Raw genomic sequence first — 17,975 nt, 5'->3', positions numbered from 1 at the left:
TGAAATCTTTAAATAAAAACCTTCATGAGCCCATGAAGCAAGAGTCACCTAATATTACAGCTACCTAATAAAAACTTTTTGGCATGTGGCTTTTATTCATTGTGGTCCAGGTGATGGTATCTGGGCCAATGTGAATTAGTTGTTTACACAGGTCCTCCAATAGACTGTATAGATTTTTAGGGCAAAGGTCTATTTCCTGTATCCCACATCCCTGGGACCGTATTTTGCACAGAGCTGATGTTCAACAGCTGTAAACACATCTTCTTGACCAGACAAGTTTCTTGGTCACCTGTTGTAGCACAAGAAGGCAGCAGACAAAAGGCTGCCCTGGAGATTTGTTTTGCTGCACAGACCTTTAAAATTAAGTAGTCAATTAGAGGCAAAAGCTTTTCCTTGGTAGACATTTGAATAAATTAGTATAAGTATCATAGTGCTGAGCCATGAAAACAGCTGGAATCCATCCATATTAGATTATTTTAGAATGTGAGGTGGATCATTCAACTCCAAAGGTGACAGAAAACTCTAAAACACCCTAAACTACTTCTTTAAGCTTTCGGTTCAACTGTCCCTCTCAACATATCTTCACCAGAACTGCTAACCGCAGTCAAGATGACAAGCTCTGTGTCATCAAGCTTTTCACTATCTCCTGAAACAGAGGCCAGCAAACAGTCTCTAAAAGGGTCTCAAGAGTATTAGTAAACATTCTAGGCTGTCTGGCCCAGAAGCAAAAATTGAGCAACTGTTCTCACCAAAAGGCTGATATTCTTTTTCTCACCATTTTCTAATGTATGCTTTCAAAAGCGAAAACCATTCTTCACCTGCAGGGGCTGCAAAAACAAGAGGCAGGTCAGAATGAGCCCGTGAGTAGATTGCTGACTCTTGTCCCAGACGATGCTGACAAAACCACAAAAATACTAATTGCAGGGGGCAGCAGAATATGAATAGAATAGACGAGGAAGCAGGACACATGGACAACATACAAGCAAGGTAAGACATTAGAGAATCTGTGGGAATTTGCTGCAATTAGTTTTGTTTGGTGGTGGTGGCAGTGATGTGTTTGTGGTTTCAGATCACCCATCTAATTGGAAGGTCACAAAAGTTCTAGGCTGGAGACGTTTAATGAAATGTGAGCTTGAGTCTCCAAGCCAAAATGTGGGGGGAAATACTGTGACAAAGAAGTAAGTGTTGTAATTATTGGATGGATTACTCAGTATTCCTGAAGTCTCAATTAGGTGGTCTGACTTACGTCTGATAATACTTGAAGCCACAGCCTGGTCTGAGAAGAGGACCTGCAAGCTAAATGTGGCTGACCCTTCCATAATAGCAACACAGCTGCAGCTCCATGGGTTTAAAAAAAGTAAGTACAAACCCATGTTTCTAATCAACAGTTTGGAAATGAGAGTCTTGGCAAGCCGGAGGGATTTTTTGTTAATTCCACAATCATGAGGTCTGTCTTTGCCTCTAGGTAGGGCCCCCATTTAGCAACATTAAGGCCTCTATTTGTCAACCTATGTCAAATAAATCCCGTTTTTACCAATGTGCCTTCATCTTGATTCAACATGATAATGCATGCTTACAGAAATTTTTCTTCAATGCATGCTGAAATCAACCTGGTAAAAGAGCCCCACAATGTTCATTTGGGGGTCATGCAATCTCTATGCAAGGTAGAAAGAGCTCGAACCCAGTATTCAAACTGAAACCTAGACAGTCGTGGTGTGAATGATCTGGTGGGGTGCTCATGAGCAAGCTAACACTGACTGCTTTCCTTATGTATAAGATATTTTGAGGATTACTTGAGGTGCGGTATGCAAAGTGCCTAACAATATAGTTCTGTACCTTTTAAATGAAAACTCAGATGCATTTTTATCACTCTAAAATCACTGATGTCTGAAAAAGAAAACTTTGACCAAACGAATGCTCATATTAAGCAAAAGATGAAAAATCTGATCAGCTCAGTTTATTCGTATCAGGTGGAAGCGAATCCATCTACGGCAGCTAGAGATACTTTCAGAGGCCCCGTGTGAGGAACCTGTGGTTAATTCAACCAGAGAAAATCTGGGATCCTGTGTCTTGCTGCCGAAGTTTTAGTTCATATGTAGTTAAGAGAGAACTATTTCATGTTATTGAAATTTACTTTGATTCCAGAGTTCAAAGTTTTTAACAGAGAGAGAAAGGAAAAAAGGGAGGTGGGGTGGGGTGGAACATCATACAGGTGTTCCAGGATTCTTTTCCATGTTAAATAGCATTTTCTGGAACAGTGGCTTTTAGAATTTACACTGTTCCAGTGAAGGTAAGTATCTGAGACTCAACTGAAATGCTTATCTCCAAAGAGAAAATACAGCAAACTCTCCACCTACAGACAGTCCTCAATACTTAGGTACCAGCAAGGATAATCTAAACATCCAACCACATTGAGCACACCAGGAGGAGAGGAGTCACATCATGTCTTCCTTTCTCCCCCTTACTCAGCCTAGCTCAGTGCCTGCTGCATAATAGACACTCAATAAATGTTTGTGAAACAAATACTGAATCCAAAATGGTACAAAGGCAAAGTGCAGATATCTCACATCAATATGAATTCTACCCTGAGCCTTGGAATGCAACACTTTTACATATTTATAAAAATAGGTAACCATATTTTCTGAAGACTTAGAACTAATATATTCTGTGCTGATGGCTCCCAATCCTTTTCAAGATCAGAAAATTTTAATAGTTGCTTTAATTAATTCACCTACGGGCTCAAGTGATCCTCCTGCCTCAACCTCCCAAAGTGCTGGGATTACAGGAATGAGCCACCACACCTGGTCTTCCTTTTCACTATTTTGAATTCATGATTTGTTCCAGCATGAATCAAATCTTGCCAAATATCATCCTATCCAATATCCTACAGACAGGTGCCTCATCTCCCAGAGTAATTTAGAAAACCAGTGCCATAAGGGACCCACTCCATTTTTTTTGCTTTTTTAAAAAAATCAAAGTAGTACTTTAAAAGGATAGCCCTAACTTACCTAGCTAAAAGAGCTTTACAACAATAAATGCTCATTAGAATATGTTTTGATGATGACTTTTTTTGATGATGAGTTTTAAAACACACAATAAAAGGTTAATTATGGTAATACTGTTTGGCCTTGGGGAAGTCACCAACCCTGCCTAGGACTCATGTTTCCTTGATAGCAAAGATGCAAATCATATTAGCTGTCTCACAGGTTTGTTGTGTAAACTGAAAGAAAAAATGCCCAACAGGCTGGCACAGATGAAGGTTCCCATAAATGATGGGTTGCTGCTGTTCTTACTGCTATCATTTTCCAACATTTTTTATTTATCCTCCGTTAAATATAGTTTGTTCAATGGCAACCCCAAGAGATGGGATTAAAACTAAACAGAAACTGAGTTTTTCTACCCCAAACTTCAGTTCATCAAAGGCATACGCGGGACATCATATCTATGCTCTAAGCTAAGGCATTTAAGAAAACAGCCATAAGAACTGGCTCCAAGAAAGCAACAGCCCACTCGTTTAGTTATCTGCTCTGTCCCATAAATGTGAATATTGAAACTGATCATCTTTTAGTTCCTCTCCAGAGGGAGGCCTGGGCACCTGAGTCAGACATGCAGACCTGATGAGGATTCCAGTCGCTGTCAAAGATGACCACCGTATCAGCTGCCTGAAGATTTAAGCCCAGGCCTCCAGCTCTTGTACTCAGCAAGAAAATGAAATACTGGGATCCAGGTTCATTGAATTTCTTCAGCAAAGCAGCACGATCTTCAGACTTGGTGGTGCCTGAGGGGATTAGAAAAATTAATTTGCCAGTTAACTCTTGTCTGAAAATGGCACAGAACTAGACAAAAAGGCTGGCTTCCTTCGAGAAATATACCCAGACTCCTCCTAACACTGGTGAGGTAATTTCCAGGCCTTTGTACTTTTGGAAAAAACTTTGAACATTTTGCAATTAAAAAGAGACAGAGATTGGGAGGCCGAGGCGGGTGGATCACGAGGTCAAGAGATTGAGACCGTCCTGGTCAACATGGTGGAACCCCGTCTCTACTAAAAATACAAAAAATTAGCTGGGCATGGTGGCGCACGCCTGTAATTCCAGCTACTCAGGAGGCTGAGGCAGGAGAATTGCCTGAACCCAGGAGGCAGAGGTTGCCATGAGCTGAGATCGCGCCATTGCACTCCAGCCTGGGTAACAAGAGCGAAACTCCGTTTCAAAAAAAAAAAAAGACAGAGAGAGAGAAGGAGCCCTACACATTTCTGACAAGGCATCTTTGCAACTTTATAAATTTTCCAAAATCCTTACTCTCACCTAAAACAATGAAAGCATTTTTTGGATTTCTGTCATTTATAACAACAAATAATTTCAAGAACACACGCACTTCCTTCCTCTCTCTCACACACACATACAAACACACACATGTGTGCTTATAACTGTAATAATGGCTTAAAGAAACTTTGCTGACAGGCATTAAAGCAAGGTCTTTTTTTATGCTAAGAAAATATAAACAAAAGGAAAGCTGTTTTCTAATACTTTACCATTTGGATTACTACTGAGTATAGTCCAGCTGGCAAAAACATAAAATGCGAATGAATTTTTTTTTTTTTTTGCAAATGGAATAATTTTATCCTTCTTAGCAAGACTTAAAGCCACAATAATTCCCCCACCCCCAAAATAAGGAATCTCTTAAGTCTGTTTGTCATGTTATCATCCTACTCTGCTGAGTTCAAAGCACGCTAATCCAAACCAACTAAACAGAGCAGTGGGTTATACACTTCGGGGTGGTTTGGCCCACAGAGTCTGAGGAGGCTCCAAAATAGTGAATAAGCAGACAGTACCAAACCCCAGAGTCTGGTGCTTACTTTTAGGACATACTTGCATTTTGGATGAGCCACTCAATCACACAGTATATATCTGTAATGTATCTACCTAGCCATTTCATGAAATGCACTATGGAAGGGGAAAGAAAAAAAACACCAGTATTCCATCTGATCATATTTCACCAGAAAAGCCTAGACGCTGAGTTCTGAAAAAAGGCTTTAGGTTGTTGGGAAATATGTACGCATGTTACATGATAGTCCCTGACTGGCTGCTATTCAAATATTATTTCTACATGTTGTTCTTTAAGGATGAAAACATACCAGCAATTTATTTCAGAGGATTAAAACATTTAAGTGATTATAGCTAATGAATCAAGTTGCTATGAAGGCCAAGTTCTCAAACATGGGGACAATCTGTTTTTCACATTTAATAAATATAAAAATAACAAATCCCCTCCTGAGGAGGGAGAAACAAATCACTTCCCTGCATACCGCAAACAGGGATTAGGAATGAGGGGTCTGGGAGCGCTCCTCACTTAATGGAGTAATGTTCTTTAGACCCAATTTACTTTCTACGTTAGGTTTCGAGTTCAGGGAACTGGTGAAGTCCTGACACAATCAACTGTCTGAGTTTAGATTCTGGAGGAGGAGCACTAAGCATGCTTTGTTGAGTGAGGTTTCAAATGTGGAGTCCTTGTTTCTTTTATTTTCAGAACTGGCTTTCTGAGATCATGGTGAACTATTTGTTCACGATTCTAACGGAAGATGTGTTCTGTTCCGTCGTGAAACCTCCTCTATCATCTTTCCAGCTGCAAGAATTAAAAAAAAAATTACATGGATTATTGGTTCACATATTTCCCCTCTGCCTTAAACTGAATGAAAAGCCACAGAAACCAAAAATTTCTTCTGAAACGGGGAAAGAACAGATAATGCTATCTGTGTTTCTGACAGCTGGGTACAGAAACTATTCATCTATGCTCTCAGGAGAGAAGTGCAACAGTTTCAATTAACTGAAATTAACCAGTTGATAATCACATGGATTAACGAAACAGAGCAGTTCATCTCATCAGGTCTGCCTGCCCCGCATCTGCATGCTTTTGGTTTCTTGCTTTTTGTTATTTTTGTTTTCTCTTTTTCCACGAAGCTGAAGGCTGCAGTAGCTAAAGGCCTTGCTGCTCAACACTCAAACTTAACCTTCACTGGCTACTTTATAGATAACATTCATAGGTCACCATGGTAATGGTTACTTCAGTTATTTTTCAGGAACTTGGGCCAGCTGTTTCCAGTTCGAACCGGTTGTCACCACTGACCCTTCCTCTAGGCCTGCGCCAAGTGCCCAAGAGATAGCTTTTGATGTCAGATGGCCAAAAACTGCATTGTCAGATCATGCTAACACTGCCATTTTCTGCATCTGTGTCCTAGGAAATGCCATGAATCCTGGCTATGCTTGCGTAGAATGAACTTGTTACTTCATTTTCCCCTACTGCCAATCACCCTTCCTTGTGCCTTAGATCACCTCACTTCCTTACCCCATAAATATCCCTAAGACTTATCTTCAGGGAGGTAGAGTTGAGGGCTGTTCTTCCATCTTTTTGCTTGGCACCCTTGTGAATAAATCTTTTCTCTTTTGCAAAAGCTGTATCACAGTGATTGATTTACCACACGTGGGCAGAACAGACGTGGATCCGGCCGGTAACATAAGATACAAATACAATTAATGCCTACTGGGATAAAATAACCTTACATGCAAAATAAAACACTGAAAAACCAAAGGAATATACAAGTAAAATTATTTGGTCAAAGGAGTTTTTAGACCCTATACCAGATACCTTAAGCAAATAGGCCAACCATATATCTGGTGTGTATGGCGCAGTGGCTCATCCCTGTAATCCAAGCACTTTGGGAGGCTGAGGCGGGTGGATCCCCTGAGGTCAGGAGTTTGAGACAAGCCTGGCCAACATAGTAAAACCCCAACTCTAATAAAAATATAAAAATTAGCTGGGCATGGTGGCACATGTCTGTAATCCCAGTTACTCGGGAAGCTGAGGCATGAGAATCACTTGAACCTGGGAGGCGGAGGTTGCCGTGAGCTGAGATTATGCACTGCACTCCAGCAGGGGCAACAGAGTGAGACTCAAGTTCAATTTAATAAAATAAAATATAAATAGCTGGGAACTTGACAAATTATTTAAAAAAACACAAAAGAATAAGTCAGTTTTTAAATGCAAAGCTATGGCATTTCTTATCACAAGCTTTGGAATTTGCTGGAAAACCATTTCTGTCAAAGATTTCCAAGTCAAGATCTTTGCTGATCATCAACAATCTTTTTAATATTGCTCAGGGAGATTACAACTACCAAGTAAGAGTCAGACACTCCTTGCAAGTGGTACAAGATTTAACATGCTCAATAGTAACATCAGTTTCATGGTCTTTCAGACTTTGATACATAACCAATTATAAGAATACAATTAATAGGGCAACTTTGTTAAAAATTACAGAATTTACCAGAAGGAACACACTGTCAGACTTCCATGATGACTAATTTTAATTTAGTTTCAGCTGCTTTTAGAAAGTGTTGTCTTCTGGGATAAAACCTCACCACTTGCTCTCACTCAAAAATCATTTCCAGTAAAAACAAAAACCATAACGGAGTATTAGCTAAATCTATTCATTCAACCAAAATCTTTGCAGAAAATTTGTGCTTAGCTTTCATCAAGTGATTCTTTTTCCCCCAAAGTCAAAATCTGAAACATCAAATTCAGCAATGAAAATCTAAAGTCATTTTAACAACTGGGTGGTGGGATGGGGGATAGAGGGGGTTTCAGTTGGAAGTGTGTATACTAACTCATCTGTGTGTATATTGATTTTCCATCAGTTCTGTCCACCCTTAAAAGGAATGTCTGCTGTTTCTTATGGAAAGAAGCCTTTTCAATTCCATCTGTAACATTCTATGCAATTTGCTTGTCTATCTCCTTCCACCTAATGGTAAGGGCTCTGAGAGGAGGAACAGTGAATAGTTCATCCATCCTGTATCTCCAGTGCATGGTGGTTGGCAATTAGTCAATTTAAAATTTTAAGTAAGTTCAAAATCATTCTTAAAATGCTGTAGCTAGAGAAGAAGCCTGTATTTTCAGAGATGGGTATACCTCTCCAGACCTGCTAAAACTGAGCTAATTTGGAATCTAAGAGGTCGAACTTAGAACCTGGTTTCACCATATACGTTTTTCTTCTCCTCTATTAAATGGGCATCATAATGGCATACATAAGGGGTAACAGTAGCTTATTTATGGAGAAAATAAAATTAATAATGCGCATGAGGTGCTCGGCCCAGAGTCCCACACAGAGTAGGTGTTCCATAACAGTGTTAGCTGTTATGACTATTATTATTATTAATAACAAAAGGACAGCAGCCAAAAAATTATTAACGAGAACCTCTCAGGCTGGCAAGAAAATATTAGAGCAATTTCTTTCAAGGAAGTCACTTCTTATAAGTTTAATGGATTCAAATGTTCCAAAGGAGCAGTCCTCAGAGACCTGAGATTTGGAATGAAATGCCACAAAGTAGTAAGTGATAGTTATACAGGACACCTGTGGGGGGCTGTCAGTCCAGAGCCCTACAGCCCCTCACCTGAGCAGTTGGTAAAGCAGTTTATCTTTTGAAGGCACAGTGCTGAATTTCCCCCTCTTTCCAGAGGCAGGGATCCAGTCAAAGAAGAGACAATAAAGGAAATTTACCAAAAGAGAAAAACTGTGCATACTAGGACTGTACTTGTGAATTCAAAATTCACATTTACTTACCCTTTCATTGGTTTTCAGTGTCTTTGGAGGGGAACGGTAAAAGGGGTTTTAAATAATTAAGTTTGGGACCAGGCGCGGTGGCTCATGCCTGCAATCCCAGCACTTGGGGAGGCCAAGGCAGGCAGATCACTTGAGGTCAGGAATTCGAGATCAGACTGGGCAATATGACAAAACCCTGTCTCTACTAAAAATACAAAACTTAGCTGGGCATAGTGGCACGTGCCTGTAATCCCAGCTACTCAGAAGGCTGAGTCAGGAGAATCACCTGAACCCAGGAGGCAGAGGTTATAGTGAGCTGAGATCACACCGCTGCACTCCAGCCTGGCCGACAGAGAGAGACTTGGTCTTAACAAATAAATAAATAAAATAAAATAAAATAATCAAGTCTGTCAAATGGTATAATTAACTTGAAAGTTAATTAATAATACCCTAAGAGACAGACTGTAAAGAGAATTCACCCAACAACTTACCTCAGAGAACATATAGCAAGTCTGAGTTTAGTATATATCCAATTACGTTCAATTAGGCACAAAAGGGAAACAAAACGTTGGACTGAAAATAAAGTCTTTTAATGAAACATAAACCTTAAATTTCCCATTTAATAATAGTAATATTGCATTAGGTAAATGCCAGTATTAGTAGCACCCTCTTTTCTTCCCAGGGATTAAACAGCATCCTGACTGTAAACTAACTTTTATTCCTACTTACCACTCTTTGAAGGCCATTATTTATGCCCTGCCATTGTGTATAAATGCTGACACTTTTAACCTCTAATATATTATTATGGCTGGCATCCAAATCGTAAAATATTTCAGGGAGCATCCCTAAAATCCTATTTTCTTCCATTAATATTTTTTCTTACTAATTTTTAGGACATAGTATTTCAATTTCACTCCTAAAACCAGGCAAATACTTTACATAGCTTGCAAAATCCAGAAAACGATGCAGTCATATCTGTTAACAATATAACATGTAGATATGTCTTATTTAAAGAGGGGCTTTAATGATAAATATATTCTAAAATGAATGATTATATTATTACAAAGAAAAGTGACATAGCCTTTATTCCCTTAACATATGTCTTAACTTAAGAAGTTAAAGGTTTGTCAACATATTCTATACGTTGGCACACAGGTAACCATCAATTTTAAGAGCAAGGAAGATTTCAGAATTTAAATTTAGTTAACTTTATCGTATTTAGGTACTCATAAGTGACTCTAAACTCATTTGTGTTGGTTTACATGTGGGCTATGCAGCTGTGCAAATGAGGTCAGCTTATTTAAAGCTTAAGGATGTAAAAAAATTGCTATCTAGAAATGCTGCACCCCACGCTGCTAGTCAATTCTTCAATTTTACCCCTTCTTTTTGGCTGAGATTGAACCTAAGTGCCCATTATCCCTTCATTTTCAGTAGCACGGCTTCTGAGCCTAATGCCTTACGCACTTACCATCAAGGCGTAGGTAAAGGAAGTTCCGAAAAGCAAAATAATCTTCCATGATGGTCATGAGGGATGTCATCTGGCAGAAAAGCAGCACTCGGTGATTAGTTGCTCTCAATTTTGGCAGAATACGATCAAGTAGCTCAAACTTTCCTGAGGCCCGATACAGCTCAGCCCTGAACCCAAAAAATGCAAAACAGGAAGACAGTATTACTTCTGTCTTCTTGAAAAATCCAGCATTGCTTTGCTTTTCATATAGTCCTTTGTACACAGTAAACATCCAATAAGTAACTGTGAAAGGAATGAATGAATGAATGTGAACTCCCAAGCAACAAGAATATTTAGCAACAAAAAAGAAAATGTATTCATATAACACCCATGAAAAGTGCATTGTATATACTAGCTATGATGATAGGTTCTAGAAAGAAAAGGAACCACTTTCATGTTCTTAATACTTTCCTATTAAGTATTACACATATTTACAATCTAGCTCTTTACAGAAAGAGTCTGCCAACCACTGGTTTAGTGTCAGAGATGACCTCCCAGAAGAGGTAACATTTTAGCTAAAACCTGAAATAATGAGTAAAAAAAAGGCATCCAGGTGTAGAACGGGGGCATTAAAGTGGAGAAGAGATTCCAGGGAGAGGAAAGAGCATGTGCAAAGGCCCTGAGGGGTAAAGGAGACAGAAGAATTTGAGAAATTGAAAAAAAAAAAAATTGGTGAACATGACTTAAACAGACAGGAGGAAAGAACACTAGGAGATGAAGACAGAGAGGTCAGGGATGGGACTAGGAACAGGTTCTGTAGGGCTCTATGAGCTACACCGCACATTTTCATTTACAGTGCAGTGAAAAGCCATCAACGGGTTTTAAGCAGGGGAGTGATGAGGTCTGGAGTACCTTTTTACAAGATCACCATGGACACTGTGTAAGAACAGACTCACGGAGGACAAGAGTCTTGGATTATTGTAGAAGTCCAAGTCAAAAATACAATGGGAGTATGAGATGGAGAAGACGCTGTGATAGGAAGAAAGGCTAACATATGGCCTTTTTCCTCTACAGTTCACCCATTTTTTTTCTTTTATTAACAGGGCTGTGTTATACAATTAAAACTGAATTTCAGGTGATACTGTTTGGAAAACTTGCCAGTGCACATGCAATCTCCAGTGCTGAAATGTATCCTCTGGTAGTTGATTTTATGACACATGATAAGTTATTTCTAACAGACACATTTTCAAACGTATGTCTTCCCTATGTCCATCCTCTACTCTGACAACTGTTCTCCAAATACCCCCTTTTCACCGTGCAGTCCTGGCCAAGCTGCTGGGAGTAGGGGTAACCACAGAACCAGAGAAGAGAGAGGCAAGGAGAAGTAGGGAAAGCTTAGCAGCACTGCTTCTGGCTAGGGCCCAGTTCCCGGTTCTTAGCCCAGTGAAACTGTCTTCCCTTGGGATCCAAGAATGATGACTATACCCGAATAATAAATTTTTCCAATTTGTAACACACACACACACACACACACACACACACAGACGTTCTGTTAATGCAATGTTCATTTTTGTTTTGCAAGTCAAGATTCTCTTTAATATCCTTTGCTAATAAAAAACATTTCTTACACAGACCATACTCTAACAAATGACTGTAAAACTACATTTACAGCAGATGAGAAATTTCTTCTCAAATACGTTAATGTCAAATGTCAATGTGAAATTTAATAAGATAAATTCTCTTCAGGCCCAAGCTATACTTTTGGTTGTAAGTAACAAACCTTTGAAGCTTCAACAACATTTTTAGAACACCAGGATACTATTAAGTCTATTAAATGAGATCTATGTCCTTTGAATAGCCACTTGCTTAAGGCAAGTAATAATTTATGCCAGCAAAGTAAAAGAGAATGCTGATATCGTTTTGGTTAACTTCTGTACCTCCACCGAAGAGCAGTTAGAGGGCTGGAGATATGCATTTGCACAAGAGGAAACACTGTCAAGAGGAAGAGTTTAGGTAAGGCCAACAACATTTGTTTGAAAGGAAAAAAAATTAAGATTTACCCATTGATGACACCATTTGAATAGCCTAGGTGTTCAGCAAAGGATTCCTTTAAAAGAGAGAGAAAAAAAGTACTTTTAAAAATGTAATTTTAACTTAATGATTACTCTTTCAGTGAGGTTATCCTACCTATTTCTATAGTTAAGACAAGCAAATTAATGAATAAGCAAACACTTATATATAATGAACCGGAAACTTAGCATATTGCATTCAGAGTTTTGTTCCACCAGAAATGTATCCTGTGAGTTTCTTCTCATCTCTAGACTCTCAGATAACAGGGTTAGTTTACTCATCACACAGTCACTGAGCAGCCGCTGGCCCGTAGCTGAGCCAATAGTTGTTTCTGGAGATCCACTCTCTAGGACTATCTACCCACAAGGAGTTCAGAGTCTAGAATAGCGCAATACAAGCAAATCACAATTAATATGTACATGTAAATATATGGGATATGGTTTGGCTGTGCCTCCACCCAAATTTCATCTTGAACTGTAGCTCCCATAATTCCCATGTTGTGGGAGGGACCTGGTGGGAGATAACTGAATCACGGGGGGGGGGGGGGGGGCGGTTTCCCCCGTTCTGTCCTTGTGGTTGTGAACAAGTCTCACAAGATCTGGTGGTTTTATAAGGGGTTTTCCTTTTCACTTGGCTCTCATTCTCTCTCGTTTGCCACCATGTAAGATGTTCCTTTCGCCTTCTGCCATGATTGTGAGGCCTCCCCAATCACGTGAAACTGTGAGTCCATTAAACCTCTTGTTCTTTTTGTTTATTATACTTTAAGTTCTGGGGTACAAGTGCAGAGTTGTTACATAGGTACCCACGTGCCATGGTGGTGGTTTGCTCCTAATGCTATCCCTCCCCAATCCCATGCTATTCCTCCCCTAGTCCCCCATCCCCAGGCCCCAGTATGTGATGGTTTCCAATTTCATCCATGTCCCTGCAAAGTACATGAATGAACTCATCTTTTTTTATGGCTGCATAGTATTCCACGGTGTATATATGTGCCACATTTCAACCTCTTTTTCTTTATAAATTGCCCAGTCTCAGACATGTCTGATAAAGACAAGTATGTTTTTATCAGCAACATGAAAAAGAACTAATGAAATATGATGAACTGTGGAAAATTTTAGTAATACAAATAATGGTGATTATCTATTATAATTCTTAGTTTGGTGAAATCTTTTATTTACTTATTTATTTTGAGACAGAGTCTCACTCTGTTGCCCAGGCTGGACTGCAGTGGCACAATCTCTGCTCATTGCAAACCTCCGCCCCCCAGGTTCAAGCAATTCTCCTGCCTCAGACTCCTGAGGAGCTGGGACTACAGCATGTCCCACTATGCCTGGCTAATTTTCTGTTTTAGCAGAGGGGGTTTCGCCACATTGGCAGGCTGGTATTGAACTCCTTACCTCAAGTGATCTGCCCACCTCGGCCTCCCAAAGTGCTAGGCTTACTGGCCAGTTTGGTAAAATCCTAACATCTCTTCCATACTGTGCTTTGCTCTATTACAAATAAGGTCCTAGATGTACAGCTCCCCTCAGGTGTCTGGCTTCTGTTTTCAGAATACAGAATGTAATCACGTAATTCCCTCCTTTCTGATTCACAGGAAGAAGTACATGACTGTTCTTCATGCATTTCTCCGTTCTGACTTTATGGGAATGGCGACCAACTGTGGGAATGGAGAGCAGGTTACACCTTCACATCGGCCACCAGCTGTCTCCCTTTCCTGCCTTCCCTCCTCTCTGGATCCCTTCAGTGTTTCCTCCAAGCGGACCACATCTTCTCCTCTGGGCTCAGCAGTACTCTCAAATATGCTCATCATCTATGGTAGGCTCCAGGCCTGTGACAAAATTAAGAGGATGGACTCTGGCCAGTATCTCAACTCCACCCCGTAGAACCAAGCCCATGGTCTCCATTAGGTTCCATCCCTGTCTCCAAGCAGGATGGTGAAAAACAAAGAGAGGGTGCCAATGGATGGTGCTGGAGATCAGGTAACAGCATCACGTTAAAAATACTGTTTTCATTTCTGGAGTTTGAAGGTCTCCCAGGAGGCAGTGAGACCCATTCTGAAGCTGAGCATCTGGCAGGATTTAATCTGAACAAAGAGTGTGTGGCTGACGAAACACAACAAAGGCAAATTCACACACTATCTCTGTTCCATAGTCGTCAATAGATTCACCAATAACTGTGGATCTCTTGTTTCTAGGAATAGACTCCTTAGAGTTTTTCTGTTAACAAAACATTGCAAATAAAAGTCTGCCTTTCTACCAGCTGCTACTTAAAACGTCAATATGTAGGTACTAAGGGGCACACACCTTAAACTTTGCTTCCCCTACAATCCCCCTCCTCCTCTATCCTCTCCCACCCTGCAGACTGAAGCTAGAGGACAGATGGCATTATCTGCCTTCCTTTCCTACTTAGCACTGCATGCCTCAAGGGGTCATTTCTTTTATGATAACCAAAACAAAGTAACATTGATACTTAATCTTCAAAATTTCTAAGTCCCCAAAGCCCTCCATAGATTACCATACATGTCTTAAAATTGTTTTCAGAAAAAATGGGACAGTGGGTAACAGGTTAGTCTAACAAAATCCCAGACATTTTTTTTTTTTTTTAAGGTGGGGTTTTACTGTGATGGCCAGGCTGGTCTTGAACTCCTAACCTCAGGTGATCCACCCACCTCGGCCTCCCAAAGTGCTAGGATTACAGGCGTGAGCCACAGCGCCCGGCCCCAGACATTTTTATCATTAGACTTTTTTTCCCAGCTCCTCTCAACCCAGCATACACCCATCACCAGTCACTGGTACCTGACATCTGATATAACACATAATCAGTTTGCAAGACGCTTCATATGTTATTGTTTAAAAGCTGGTCCTCCTGCCAGTCCTATAATTTATTATCGCCCTGTTTACAAATCAAGCACACTACAGTATGGAGAATCTGAGTGACTTACCCCAGTTCACAGTTACAAAGTGACCTGGTGGATATGAACTCATCACTGCCCATTACATTCTCCTTCAACAATACATGTAAATAACTATGACTTACTAAGAAGATTTTTTGCTTTTTTTTTTTTTGAGACCGAGTTTCACTCTTGTCACCCAGGCTGAAGTGCAACAGGGTGATCTCGGCTCACTATAACCTCCGCCTTCTGGGTTCAAGCAATTCTCTTTCCTCAGCCTCCTGAGTAGCTGGGATCATAGGCATGAGGCTAATTTTTATATTTTTAGTAGAGACAGGGTTTCATCATGTTGGCCAGGCTGGTCTCAAACTCCTGACCTCAGGTGATCCGCCCACCTTGGCCTCCCGAAGTGCTGGGATTACGGGTGTGAGCCACCGCACCCGGCCATGAGATTTTTAAAGCGTTGTTGCTGTTGTTGTTTTACTTCGATCTGTAGATAGTTTCCCCAGGTCTATGGATACTCTCCTCGGTGCCCGTATACTCTCTCCTACGTCTACGGGTACTCTCCCCAATGTCTATGGATACTTTCTCCTATGGACTTGAAGGCAATAGAAGTGTCAGAAATCTTTCCAATTTTCCAACACAGCTAGGAGAGAACTCTGGCATGGGGACGTGGTGTGCAATGAATCCTCTCATCTGACATGTACAACTGCCAAAAATAAGGGAGAAAAAAAGAATATTCGAAATAAAGAGTGCTCCAACTCAATTTTTATACTGTGATTAAGTTTTAACTCTCCAGAAGTTTTCATCTATTTTTTTTAAATAAATTGGTGCAGACACTGGAGCCCTGCAGTGATGTTCTCTATGTCTCCAGTCCATTTTGCAGTAGAAAGTAGGCACTACCCTGGCAAATAATTGCCACCAGGACCATTTGCCTCAGCAGCAGCAATGACAAACGGGGAATACAATTGTGGCCCCTTTTCATTCCTGCTCCAGTCAATTGCTCCGACTGGGGTGAAACACTGTCAATTTAGGAAACTTATTCACATGGAATGAACACGGCAGAAAACGTCCTCTCCCCGCAAAATAGCTTTCAAGAGACCTGAGCATCAGGATGAAAGCACGGATTTACATCATGATGACAGAAACAAGAAAGGAAAAATACAAATCAAAGTAACAGACTAAAGCCAGTGACTTTTACAAGGAAAATATTTCAAGAATATCTTTCTCTTTAACAGTTATAAATATGTTATTTTCATATTTCTCACAGTATACTTCTGAGGAAGCTGAATGCATGTATCATTATCTTCAATTTCAGAGCTGCTACTCTTAACAAGGTAATTCATGGTACTTACTCAAGCCCACACAAGTGAGCCACTGCTTACAACATTTTCTCTCCACTTTAAACTCTTGGTTATAAAATTCCACGTGCTCACATGCTTGGTGCCAAGGAGAACCCATAACCAGAGTACTCATCTTTGTTAATTCTGCTTGTCGAGCTATCAGATCATGTCATCTCAACTTCCACTAAACATATATATATTTTTTTGAGATGGAGTCTGGCTTTATCGCCCAAGCTGCAATGCAGTGGAGCAACCTTGGCTCACTGCAACCTCCGCCTCCCAGGTTCAAGTGATTCTCCTGCCTCAGCCTCCCGAGTAGCTGGGATTACAGGCACCCACAACCACTCCCAGCTAATTGTTGTATTTTCAGTAGAGACGGAGTTTCAACATGTCCGCCAGGATGGTTTTAATCTCTTAACCTTGTGATCTGCCCGCCTCGGCCTCCCAAAGAGTTGAGATTATAGGCGTGAGCCACTGCGCCCGGCCGCTACAAATGTTTTAAACCTATTTTAGTTTTTGTTTTCTGTTCGTTTGTTTTTTAACTAGCATGAGTATGATTAGCACAATCAGGCTCAAAACATATAATACAGACTTACCTCGATGTGCTGAAACATATATGGGTGGTTGCAGATTTTTCTCAACTGCATGATAGTGTTCATAAGTGTCTTAGCACCTCCTTTCCCCTAAAAAATCAGTAGAAAGACAAAAACAGAACTAATTATTGATAGGTCAGACATTTCAGATCTTTTAAACTGGGCTTCTTATACAAAGGACAAAGGGCCATAGGTTTGCTCAGTCACCTACACACCTTGTGGTTCAAAGCTCCTTTAATTATCTAGCAGTTCCTGAGTTAGAGATAATGTCTTTCTGGTGATTAACTTATCCTACAGAAAAAGTGAACCTCGAAGAATTTATGTCCAGTCCATGGCTATGCGACATGACTGTCTATTCCCTAGGACTCCAGAACACAGAAGCACGGAACAGATGCCCAGGGAGTGAAACTGGATTTTAAAACCTTCTAAAATGCCACCCCACACTTAGGCAGAATATATTTGCTGCAAAATTGACATAAGCAGAGCTATTTTGGTAATATGAACATATTCTTTCTTTCTTCCTGTCCCAGTGTAGTTCAGAGGTTAAGAGATTATCTTTGGCAGCTATAAGAGCTCAAAGGAGGTCCAGTGATTTGCTTTAACAAATCAGCATTAGCAGTGATGCTTCTCGTGAATATTCAATGTCACGGCCATGAGAAGACATATCACAGTACCATCTTCCACAACGTACCTTCTTATCTTTCTCAGAACCATCTGTCAGAAGGATCCCCTTAGCTTGCATATGGCGATAGAGAATCTTCTGCAGAGCTGACATGTCACACTTGATCACATATTCCACCTGCGGAAAAGAGAACAGTAAGCAGGCAAGAGCAGGAGGGAGAAGGCGCCCGTTCTAAGAAGACTGCTGAGTCAGTGTCACTCCTGGAAGCATAAAGGTGTCTCTTTCCCTTTCTTGGATTCATGGAGTGCGGGAGAGATGGGGGTGGTAGAGGAGACCAGAGTCATCACTGTTAAAGGTTCCATTATGATGGTGGGACCTTCCAAAGGTTATGTGTAATTGATGCTAGGGTTATGTTTCCTGAAA

General features: G+C 40.5%; 1 protein-coding gene across 6 annotated transcripts in view; it reads right to left on the bottom strand.

Annotated features, from left to right (window-relative positions):
* The window catches only part of SMARCA2 (SWI/SNF related BAF chromatin remodeling complex subunit ATPase 2), a 224,096-nt gene that overhangs the window by 82,083 nt on the left and 124,038 nt on the right, over nucleotides 1–17,975 (bottom strand). For all 6 annotated transcript variants that reach the window (XM_074394738.1, XM_039461271.2, XM_039461275.2 and 3 more), the window contains 5 exons: nucleotides 17,622–17,729; nucleotides 16,934–17,020; nucleotides 12,098–12,144; nucleotides 10,059–10,225; nucleotides 3,615–3,778 (listed from right to left, as the gene is read on the bottom strand). In XM_074394738.1, coding sequence (XP_074250839.1) covers nucleotides 3,615–3,778; nucleotides 10,059–10,225; nucleotides 12,098–12,144; nucleotides 16,934–17,020; nucleotides 17,622–17,729 — 573 coding nt within the window. The remainder of the gene's footprint in view (nucleotides 1–3,614; nucleotides 3,779–10,058; nucleotides 10,226–12,097; nucleotides 12,145–16,933; nucleotides 17,021–17,621; nucleotides 17,730–17,975) is intronic.

Source organism: Saimiri boliviensis, chromosome 2, assembly GCF_048565385.1.
Source record: "Saimiri boliviensis isolate mSaiBol1 chromosome 2, mSaiBol1.pri, whole genome shotgun sequence".
Classification (NCBI taxonomy): Eukaryota; Metazoa; Chordata; class Mammalia; order Primates; family Cebidae; genus Saimiri; species Saimiri boliviensis.
The sequence above is the reverse complement of the archived record's forward strand: the minus strand, read 5'-3'. Positions and strand labels throughout refer to the sequence as shown.